This window comes from Mesocricetus auratus, unplaced genomic scaffold (assembly GCF_017639785.1).
Source record: "Mesocricetus auratus isolate SY011 unplaced genomic scaffold, BCM_Maur_2.0 Super-Scaffold_100006, whole genome shotgun sequence".
Classification (NCBI taxonomy): Eukaryota; Metazoa; Chordata; class Mammalia; order Rodentia; family Cricetidae; genus Mesocricetus; species Mesocricetus auratus.
In genome coordinates, this window is record NW_024429190.1 from 99,569,972 (window position 1) to 99,581,526 (window position 11,555).

General features: G+C 45.6%; 1 protein-coding gene across 1 annotated transcript; it reads left to right on the plus strand.

Moving 5' to 3' along the window:
- The first annotated feature begins 848 nt into the window (after positions 1-848).
- LOC121140943 (disks large homolog 5-like) lies at positions 849-7,410 on the plus strand. Its single transcript, XM_040747744.1, has 6 exons — positions 849-1,135; positions 2,171-2,330; positions 3,644-3,787; positions 4,447-4,630; positions 5,725-5,840; positions 6,962-7,410. Exons 1-6 carry the CDS (start codon positions 1,003-1,005, stop codon positions 7,002-7,004), a joined length of 780 nt encoding a protein of 259 aa, XP_040603678.1. The 5' UTR covers positions 849-1,002; the 3' UTR covers positions 7,005-7,410.
- Positions 7,411-11,555: the final 4,145 nt, after the last annotated feature.

The following is an 11,555-nucleotide window of genomic DNA, read 5'->3' on the forward strand; positions in this document are numbered from 1 at the left end:
ACTTCTGCCTCCTGAGTGCTGGTACTAAAGACTTCTATAGGTGCCATCATGCCTGGCTCATAAAATGAAACAAACAAATGAAAAAGTCCTGAGGTTGGACAAAGTTAAATTTGTTGTCTGCAACCAAATTCTCCCATATTGAGACTGAATCTGACCACAAAGCCAGATCCACCAGGTGTTTTGAAGGGATCATTTGTTATTAAGGGTTATGTAGTCATCGAATAAGTGTTTGAGAAGGTAGGGCAGCAGGCAATGTTGTCCCTGAGTAGACCATGGTCAGTCAGCCACCTAGCAGAGAACTCAGATTGACCAGGACAGCACACTCTAGAGCAGAGTTCTCATCAGAGCCCAGCCTCCCTGATGCTTCTCAACCCTCTTCTCAAATATGAAAGATTTCCACTCACACCTGGGAAAAGCATCCACAGCATGCCGTGGTCCCCACCCTCCATCTGAGACCTAAAGGCATAAGATGGAAGTGACCCCCTAACACCAAATGGTTTGAAAAGGGATATTCTATTCAGTTTTATTCATATTGCAAGAATACGTTGGAAGACATAAAAACGTGTATATTTTATGAGCTCATTTATATGTAAACCAAACTGAAATTTTTTCTTAAAAAATCTTAGTTTTCTGAAGGGGATTTTGAGGAAGAAAGGAGACATTCCTGGCCAATGTTTGGAAAGTGTAGCTCAGTTCCCAACATGGGAAATGCTATGGGAAACTATTCAAATAGGGGAGCTCTGGCTATGGAGGGAGGAGGTGCTGATTATCTTCCCTACGTTCCAAGAGACTCCTGGGAAGGAACCTGGGCTTCTGGTCAGTTCAGGGAGAACTAGTGAGCAGGTGGCAAGGGCGGTGCCCCATGACATCAGCAGCGCCTTCCCTGGACATTCTACATTCTCCCAGAGAACTCTTGGCATTCCCTGTGACGTCACCAGTGTCGTAGCGACACCAACTGCCCTTAGGAGATCCCTTCAGTGTCTCTAGAGCACACCATTAGACATGTTGTCAAGATTTAGGTCTCTTCTTGTGAGAGGCAGTGGAGAACTTCCTGAGACCAGAGCGAGGCAGCAGGAAGCTGCCCTTCAGACTAGAAGTAAAACAGGAAGAAAGAAATGGTTCTGGCAGAAGAGCAGTGAGTCCTGGGCAGGAGACTGGAGCTTCCTGGGGGAGCAGGAGGGTTTGAGCTGGACCTTCCAGTGATGAGGCAGAGGAGCCAGAGCCTCTGAGAAGCAAATGGACTTCCCTGCTTGTCACAATCCCAGAACATCAAGGATTCCAAACATTAGTTGCTCCGTCCCCTAAGTCAGGAGCTGTCCAGTCCAGGGCTGTTGAGCTGGGAGCTCCTATCTTTTACATTTAAGGGGTTTTGGGGTGTAATGTGGAATCAGAAGGAGACCAGCAGGAGGCAGAGAGAGACGAATGTGCCCCCAGCTGAGGGTAGGCTTCACGGCACTTCACCCTCAGTGATTTGCTTTAGGGGCAGTGGCTGCCTGACAACACTCACAGGGAGAGGAAGGGGCTTCTGACAAAGACCTTGTGCCTCAGACTGTACAGCAGACCTCATCTGTCCACCTCTCTCTGACAATGGCCCCCTTAGCTGAGGAGGATGGCTACAGTTCTCTAGTGTAGACACACAACTGTCAGAGATGGGACCAGGGCAGAGATTGGTTCCTAGGTGCCAGCCTCCATGTACAGGGCTGTGACTGGTGCGACTCGGTTAATCTTGTGACCATAATGTCCCTTTGCAGGACTTTTCAATCCCCAGTCATGGGCCTGCAGTAAGCAGGAAGGAGATTTGGCCTCCTCACAGAACATGGATGCTTGCACACTGTGCCATTCATCTCCTGGCTTCTGAATGCACAGGCTGGGCTAAGGGCTCTGGACCACATTGCATCCTGTGCCACTGTGAATAATGCTAAAGAGCTGATCTCTGTGTTCCCCTGAAGCATGTGTAGGGAAGCAGAGGAAACCCCTGTCTCCTTACATAGTCACAGGTCTACAGAGTAATGGGAGAGCTGAGATCCACAGATGGGGCATCTCAACCCGGCTCAAATTATTTGTGTCATCACTGGGCTCCAGACAAAATCTTTCTGTTTGGTCTCAGTTGGTGTGTCCATTCTCTATGCTTTGTCACTGGGTGAGCTCAGCTGTGTTCATCTACCCACAGAGGCTGCTGTGGAGGCCTCATCCCAGCCAACGCCCCTCACCCAGAAACAGGTGAAGAAGGAACTGGAGAGGCTGAGCACGGAGCTGCAGCTGATGAGAAGACAAAGGGATGAGCTGCGAGATCGCCTGCTCTTCATCACGGAAGGAACCGTGGACAACAGGTAGCCATTGTTTGACTCCAAGGGACTGTGGGCGATGCTGCCCTCACATGCGAACTCTACTTTTAAGGTTTTGTGTTCTAGGAGACATCACCTCCAGAATGACTTCTCATAGGAGAGGCAGACCCGAAGCTTTAGAGGGACTGATATGGGGCCTCTAATTATTCTGCCTTCTACAAATGAGAACTAGAGACTTTGGATGAAACACAAACTAGAGTGTAACGCAGTAATGTGTGAGTTCCCAGCATGCAATTGGAAGATCCTGAGAGGTGGTGACTTATGTGAGATACTGTCTTCTGTGAGTTTGTGTTGAGTCTTTGAATTTGACTGGTAGGTGACTGTGTGCTGGAAGCCCTTGGAAGTTGATGGAGGGGAAGGCCCAGTAGGTCCATTTGAGTGCAGGACTGTACATCCTGGATTACATCCCTGTTTCTCTTGTAATGTGAATACCTATAGTCCCTGCAACCCAAGACATCACCAGCCAGTCCCTCCTCTACCTTATGATGGGTCTTGTCTGCACCTAAAACCACGCCCATAAGGGGCGGTCCCTACTACAGTTCACTGGCATGGCAAGATGCCATGACCCTTCCTGCATTACACTCTTAGAGCAAACTGCTCCAAATGTGTCCTTAGCACCTAATTATAGGCACATGCTCCAACTATATCTCAATACCTCTCCTTCTCTCTATAATGTGTGTGAAATTGTGTGTGTGTGTGTGTGTGTTGTGTTGTGTTTGGCGGTGTATGTTTGTTTATCTCTACAGATTCAGGGAGACGGAGAACTCTGGTATAGCCTGGGTTTTCCTGTCTCAGTTTCCAAGTGATCCCAGTGCGGAGGTCAGGGAATGCCATTTCAAACGACACTGATCTTGTCCTATGTGCTCACATTGGTGGCAACTGGGAATCCCTTGGGGGAGATTTTATAGTTGTCCTCATGATGGGTCTCAACCGTAGAATTTCGTGCTCTGTCTTACTCTTCAGTAATAGTCACCCAGGACCTAGACTCACTGTTGTGACATGGCAGAAATGTCATTGTGATATCTGGTGTGCCAAGACATGTGGCATACACTCCCGGTGTCATGAGACCTTGACCGACTCTGCAGGCTGACTGCGTGAGCTCATGCAGCCAGGGTGGCCTCCACGTGAACACCCAGCCTCTGCTGCCCTGGGACCCGGATCACACGTTTAAAGCACCAGGAAGTCCCAGTACACATGAGCCAGAGTGTGCCATGCACCGGGCTGTGGTACACCAGGTACAGCTGGAGTGCATGATCCTTGAGGGCAGTGTCCATGGCATTCTGTTGTCCTGTCTCTAGGCCCTACCACAAGCCAAATCCTTTCTATGAGAAACTGAAGTTGGAGCATGAACAGGTCATGTCAGAACTGAAGAGACTGCAGAATGAGAAGACAGGAGCATCAGAGAAGTGCCATGAGCTGACCAAGGAGACAGTCTTTTATCGGTAGGTGACAAGGAGACAGTCTTTATCGGTAGGTGACAATCTTGGCACAGACCCCATGAGACTATGAGCCATCGCAGCCCTTTCCCCCAGGACTGGAGAGTCACAGCTCTGGTCCTAGCCTTTCTGTTCCTTAGGAAGCAGTTCTTGGATTGTATCTCTGGGAGTCAGTTTTGCCAAGTGTGAAGGAGACTGCTGTCCCGTGTCACCATTGTCCTGGAGTCTCAGGGAGCAGAGATAGAAAGGTGGATTTGCACTGTGGGGGCGACGAAAGGCGTCCCAGTGCATCTGGAGCTAAGCTCTGGCTGTACAGATCTGGTGGCCTTAGGTCGTTAGATGGGAGGTACTCACCAATCGTCTCCTGTCCTTTCTTGGAGGGATTTGCCCACTACTTGCCGATGTTTCCCCCTTACCATGGATAGCAGGGACTCCCCTTTCTATTGAACACATCATATGAGTCTCTTTAGTGTGGGGCTTTCTGTAGTAGTTTGATTCTTCCTGGTAGTAGCTGTTTTCCTTGATCTTCTGAGGTCAGCTGTCATGGGTGAGCCTGACTCATGACTGGATCTTCCTGGAACCTGGTATTTTGGGGGTATTGGTTCTTAGAGGCAGGGGTGGCAGGAGAAGCCTGGCAGGGCCTTATCTGCAGAGTGTGTCTCCAGAGGTCTGCACAGCCGACTCGTGATGGAACAGACTCAGATGACCAAGAAGGTGGACATGCAGAGGCAGGAGAACAGACACCTGCTGGAGGATTGGGTCCTGCTGAAGCGCCACCTGGAGGACTTGAGAGAGCTCTGCAAGGATGGAGAGGAAGAGACCAGTGACCTCCAAACCCCAGAACAGCAGGTAGGGGCAGTTAGGCTGAGGCCTGGAAACCTTTGTTTGTTTGACACTGTCTCCTCATCCCCCACCTGCGCTTTCAGCCATCATCCTACTCATGCATGCTCCCATGCAGTCACCCACTGCATGCATCCTCGTGCTCATTTCAGTGTCCATGCACATGTGCTTCTGTGACATCAGCCTCTACTGAGAAAGTGAATTAATATCAAGCCATCCCTGCTCCTATGCCTGTAGCTGCAGTCCTGTGTAGGAGATGGGTCAATAGCGTGTTTCACGCATACATGGCATTATGATAGGTAGGAATCAATGCATAGAGCTCTGGGTGAGTGAGTTCTGGGTCCTGGGGCCCATTAGCTTGGCAGGGCTCACATGAGATCACAGATGGCAGCAGTTTGCAAGGAGGAGATCTCTGTGTCAGGACCATATGAGAGCTTCTCATAGTCTTGGCTTTGGATGGCATGTGGTTTTCTCCTTTCTCCCTGCATCCCTGTGAGCTCTCTTCAGTTTGCCAAGCTTGAGTAACAGCTCTTCAGCCCTGTTTCCTGTCAGTGGTTCTGGAGATTTCTCCCATTCAGCAGAACACACTCTGGGGTAGACAGAATGAACAGCTGGGGGATTTGACAAGGTTGTGGTAGAAGAAGGAGATTTGTGCCCGTGAGTAAAAATTTCTCAAAGCAGCTCAACATAGTTTGGTCAAAGGAATCACAATTCAGACAGTAGTACTAGTCCCCAAGTAATGGTGGCTGAGTTATGAAATATCTGGTGTGGGTAGTCTAAACTCAACTGCTCACCTGCCCTGACTCTTTGTCTGCTAGTTCCCTGTCTCCCTCTCTTCTTGTGTTTTTTCTCACTCTCCGTGTGTGTGTGTGTGTGTAGTATATCCATGTGTGTGTTGTAGTACATCATTCACATGTGCATTGACTAGGGAATACCACTTGGTATCTTGTTAGTCTCTACTTCGGTTTGGACTTTTTTATTTACTAGATGCTTACGTTTTTGCTATCTATGCTGAAAAGGAAGCCACTGAGGTCCTTTTATGTGCTTCCGTTTGTATGAGAGTTTGTGACCCTCCATTAAGAACACAATCTTCTAATGAACAGGAGCTGCAGAGACTGCAGAAAATACTTGACTTCCTGATGAAGCAGAAGGAGACGGTCATGCAGGAAAAGGAGTTGGTGGAGAAGCTGCAGCATCACTTGGAGATGTCCCAGATGAGGTAGGGGCCCAGGATACGGGGAGAAGAGAGTACCTAGGATCTGTGTCTTCTCTGGAGTTCTCACTTGCATGTCTCCCAGCCAGAACCATGGAAAGACAACCTCAGAGAAATGTGCTAGTCCAGACAGCAGGAACACAAATACAGGAAACAATAATTTTGATACTAAGTATGCCTGTAGATTTGGGTCTTCCTCCTTCCCTTCTGAATTTTCTATGTTTTCAGCATGACTTCCTTAAATTCATAAATATCAGCCTGCTTCAGCCTCCAAAGAGATAGAATTTAAAGTTGAACACCTCAGAGCCTGTTTGAAATTGTAAGTTTATTTAGAAAAATTCCCTGTAGAGAAGAGATTCCCACCTTTGAACACAGCTTTCTGAAATATATGCCCAATTTCTATGCAAAGTACTCTCTGGATAGAACAGGTCAGGAATTTTGCATGATGAACCCAGGCAGATGCCTCAGCTGGGGGTAAGACCAGAACTTCTCAGGAGTGTTCTGTCACTGATTCTCAAAGAGATATAGGATGCAGATTCCCAGCTCTAGTCCTGAGGACATCACAAGTTTGTTGGTCCCAGAGCCCAGGCAGGGGCAGTGCTCTCAGGAACACATGTCAGGAAAAGCTGCTCTAGCATGGCAGGCCCTATCTTGCATGTCACTCATGTTCAATGTCTCTCCAGGACATGAGGACAGAGCTAGTCATGACCTTGTTTAGGAGCCCAGGGCGTAGGGGCTGTATTATGTTTATGTATAAAATGATGTGGTCAATAGTAACTCACCACATATAACATCTGTTGTGCTCATATCTTGTTGACCATGATATTAATATGCTATTGCTATTTAAAGAGTGATGATTCTAATCTCCAGGATAAGGTCCTATTCATGCTAGTAGAAAGGACAACATACAGTGCTTAGCTTAATTTATGACATGTGCTTAGGGTTGAGAAATGTTCTAGACCCAGCTACTCCTCAATCCTTATTCTTTGGGGGGTACCAACACTGACATCAGTCACAAGATCAATGTTGACTGTACAACACAGGTGAGGTGGAGGGGAGGGAGCAGCTTAGCAGCCTACATGGAAGTTCCCAACCTGGCCTGAGTCCTCCCTTCTCTTTTCTCCCAGGTTCAAAAGCATTCAGCCTGTCCTGAAGCCGGCCACATCCTAGGATTAGAGCCACTTTAAGACACAGCTGCTTCAGCAAGAGACACCTGCTGAGTCACATCCCTGGAACTACTGAATTCTCCCTCAGTCTTGGTGGAGAACATGACAGACAGAGCCCAATAGAGGAAAGGCTGTAGCCATCTTGACAAAGCTGTCACACTGTAGACTCCCCTGCTACTCTGCAAGGCCAGCCCTAGGTTGCAGGACTGTGCCTGTCAATCTGCAGGAAGAAAATGCTGTTCATTTTCTGTTTTGTTTTGGTTTTGGTTCATGTTTTTGAGTTTGGTTGTTTTTGTTTTGCTGATTTGATGTTATTCTTGTTATTGTTTTTCCTAGGTTGTTTTTTATTGACTACCCCTTTAAAGCCCGATTTGAGACAAGTGTATTTTTCATGAATTAAAAAGCCATTCATTTCCAACTCTTGAGAGTCAAGCCCAGCTTTTTAGTCAGGTGTGGTGACACTCCTGTAACCCAGAATTCATAGGACTGATGGACATCTGCCAGTTCCAGGAAGCACAGGCTACATGTCTTTCAGCCAGGACCACACAGGGGATTGTTGTCCTGGATATGGATACAATGACGTTGTGGTGACCTATTATTTATGATTTAACAAATATTGCCAGAAGTATTAAATTCAATGTCGGTAATGCTAATTAGATGTAGAAGCTAGACAGGGCTGGCACACACTTTAAATCTCAGGGTTCAGCGTGGATCTCTGTGAAGTCAAGGCCCTTTGCCATGGCACATGTCAGAGTATACTGAGGAAGGCTTACTTCCAGGTGACTTTATAATCGCAGAGCTTCTGGGCATGCATGTGACTTCTGACAGTGGAGGTGAGTCAGAGAGTTCAAGTATGGAGGAAGTAATCCTGTGGATCCCAGACAGGTGCTGAGAACAGGGCTTCTACACGTTCAACAGCCAGAGAAACGGGAGAGGATTCAGTTCCTCTCTGCTGAAGCTCACGTTCTCTTTCTGAGCTGACACAGAAGGGACATGTGTCAGCACCCTGGAAACTATCTGAGACTGGTGTAAGTCACACTACCAAATCACTACTGTATTAAATGTGTCCCCATCTGTCTTCTCATTGTCTGGTAGGAGCCTGGACACAGCTATGCCTTAGTCACATGTGGGTGGTCAGTAGAGTGGTTGGTTGGTTTGGTAAGTATACCAGATGGATAGAGGGGGCTTTTTTGTGGTCCACTCTATTTGGTATTGTGTATGCTTCTTTTTTGTGTTTTTTTATTTTAATTTTTAAATTTAAATTTAAATTAGAAACAAGGTTGCTTCACATGTCAATTCCAGGTCCCTCTCCCTTTCCCTCGCCTCCTCCCATGGCCCTCCCACCAACTCCTCATTTCCTCAGGAATGATGAGGCTCTCCATGGGGGTGTCCATAGTCTGTCATTTATCCAGGGCAGGGCCTAGACCCTCCCGCGAGAGTCCAGGATGAGAGTGCATCTCTCATTGTTGGATGGGTGCTCAAAATCCTTTTGTATACCCGGCATAAATACTGATCTACTACCCAAGGCTCAATAGATTGCCTAGGCCTCCTCACTGACACCCACATTCAGGGGGTCTTGATCAGTCCCATGCTTGACTTCCAGCCATCAGTCTGGGATTCAAGAGCTAACCCTTGTCAGGTCAGCTGTTTCTGGGGGTTAGACCAGCCCAGCCTTAACCCCTTTGCTCATCAGTCCTCCCTCTCTGTCACTGGGTTCCTTCAGTTCAGCTCAGTTTTTAGCTGTAGGAGTCTGCCTCTGCTTTCATCAGCCATTGAATGAAGGTTTTGTTTCCCAGACTCTCTGTCAGAAAGATTGCATGCTAGCACTCCCCAGATCTATGTCCAAAAAGATAAATGTGAGAGTGCATATCATGTTCCTTTTTGTGACAGGGTTACCTCACTCAGGATGGTTTCTTCTTAGTGCCATCCATTTGCCTGCAAATTACAGGGTTCCATTGTCTTTTTTTTTTTTAACTGAATAGTACTCCATTGTGTAAATGTACCACATTTTCTCCATCCATTCTTCGGTTGAGAGGCATCTAGGTTGCTTCCAAGTTCTGGCTATTACAAATAATGCTGCTATGAACATAGAGGAAAAGATGTCCTTGTTGTATGAATGTGCATCTTTTGGATATATGCCTAAGAGTGGAGTTGCTGGGTCTTGTGGTAGGCTGATCCCATTTTCCTGAGGAATCTCCATACTGATTTCTAAAGTGGCTGTACAAGTTGATACTCCCACCAGCAGTGTGAGAATGTTCCCCTTTCTCCACATTCTCTCCAGCATAAACTGTCATTGGTGTTTTTGATTTTAGCCATTCTGAGGGGAGTAAGATGGTATCTCAGAGTTGTTTTGATTTGCATTTTCCTGATGGCTAGAGATGTTGAGCACTTTCTCAAGTGCCTCTCAGCCATTTTAGTCTCCACTATTGAGAATTCTCTATGCAGTGCTGTAGCCCACTTTTTATTTGGATTCTTTGTTTTAGAGACTTGCTTCTTGAGTTCTTTGTAAATTTTGGAGATCAGCCTTCTGTCAGATGTGGGGTTGGTGAATATCTTTTCCCATTCTCTGGGCTGCCTTTTTGTCTTGCTCACTGTGTCCTTTGCCTTACAGAAGTTTCTCAGTTTCAGGAGGTCCATGTATTAATTGTTGACCTCAGTGTCTGTGTTACTGGTGTTATGTTCAGGAAGCTGTCTCCTGTACCAATTCTTTCAAGGGTACCATCCACTTTCTCTTCTAAGAGGTTCATTGTGTCTGGATTTATGTTGAGGTCTTTGATCCATTTGTACTTAAGTTTTGTGCATGGTGAGAGATAGCTGCAGTCTTCTACATGCCAGCATCCAGTTATGCCAGCACCATTTGTTGAAGATGCTTTCTTTTTTCCATTGTATATTTTTAGCTTCTTTGTCGAAGATCAGATGCTCATACATGTATGGGTTAATATCAGGGTGTTCAATTCGATTCCATTGGTCTACCTGTCTATTTTTGTGCCAATACCAAGCTGTTTCCAGGACTACAGCTCTATAATATAGCTTGAAGTCAGGGATGGTGATGTGTCCAGATGTTGCTTTGTTGAGTAATTTTGTTTTGGCCATCCTGGGTGTTTTGTTTTTCCATACATAATTGATTATTGTTCTTTCAAGGTCTGTGAAGAATTGTGCCGGAATTTTGATAGGGATTGCATTGAATTTGTAGACTGCTTTTGGCAAGATTGCCATTTTTATTATGTTAATCCTACCAACCCAAGAGTATGGGAGATCTTTCCATTTTCTGGTATCCTCTTTGATTTCATTCTTTAGAGACTCAATGTTGTTGATATACAGGTCTTTCACTTCTTTGGTTAACATTATCCCCAGATATTTGATGCTTTCATGGCTCTTGTAAAGGTTGATGTTTCTCTGATTTCTTTCTCAGTCACTTCATCATCTGTATATAATAGGGTCACTGATTTTTTTGAGTTTACCTTGTATCCTGCCACTTTGCTGAAGGTATTTATCAGCTCTAGGAGTTTTATTGTGGAGTTTTTCGGGTCAATTATGTAAACTATCATATCATCTGCAATTAGTGAAAGCTTAACTTCTTTTCCTATTTGTATCCCCTTGATCTCCTTTTGTTGTTTTATTGCTCTAGCTAGAACTTCAAGAACAATATTGAAGAGACATGGAGAGAGTGGACAGCCTTGTCTTGTTCCTGATTTTAGAGGAATTACGTTGAGTTCTCTCCATTTAGTTTGATGTTAGCTATTGTTTTACTGTATATAGCTTTTATTATGTTCAGGTATGTTCCTGTTATCCCTGATCTCTCTAGGACCTTTATCATAAAAGGGTGCTGGATTTTGTCAAAGGCCTTTTCAGCATCTAGTGAGATGATCATGTGATTTTTCTTTCGCAGTTTGTTTATATGGTGGAATACATGATAGATGTTCTAATGTTGAACCACCCCTGCATTCCTGGGATGAAACCTACTTGATCATGGTGGATGATTTTTCTGATGTGTTCTTGAATCTGATTTGCTAGTATTTTATTGAGTATTTTTGCATCGATGTTCATGAGGGAAATTGGTCTATAGTTTTCTTTCTTAGTTTTGTCTTTGTGTGTCTTGGGTACAAAGGTAATTGTAGCCTTGTAAAAAGAGTTTGGCAGTGAGCCTCCTACTTTTATTGTGTGGAATACTTTGAGGAGTATTGGAATTAGCTCTTCTTTGAATCTGGTGGAATTCTGCACTGAAGCCATCTGGACATGGACTTTTTTTGGTTGGGAGACTTTTGATGACTGCTTCTATTTCATTAAGCAATCTAAACAGACCTATAACCCTTAATGTATACGTCTCTTATTAGTTGATGAAAAAAAAAAACCAATGTTGGTCAATAAGGGGGAAGATAGGTGGGACTAGGAGACAAAGAGAATTCTGGGAAAGGTAGGTAAAGGGAGCCTGCCACAGAGTCGTCATGCTGCCAAAGGAGTTACAAGTTGCAGGGACATTACCAGGTAAGTTACAGCCTCATGGCAATATATAGATGGATAGAAATGGGTTAATAATTAAGACAGATCTAGTCAA

What these genes read in the sequence shown, in the direction of transcription:
- LOC121140943 (XM_040747744.1), top strand. Translation starts at nt 1,003, where the DNA reads ATGTTGTCAAGATTTAGGTCTCTTCTTGTGAGAGGCAGTGGAGAACTT. An exon ending in GAAGGAACCGTGGACAACAG is followed by an intron (nt 2,331 to 3,643) that starts GTAGCCATTGTT and finishes TCCTGTCTCTAG; the next exon opens with GCCCTACCACAAGCCAAATC. An exon ending in TCCAAACCCCAGAACAGCAG is followed by an intron (nt 4,631 to 5,724) that starts GTAGGGGCAGTT and finishes TCTAATGAACAG; the next exon opens with GAGCTGCAGAGACTGCAGAA.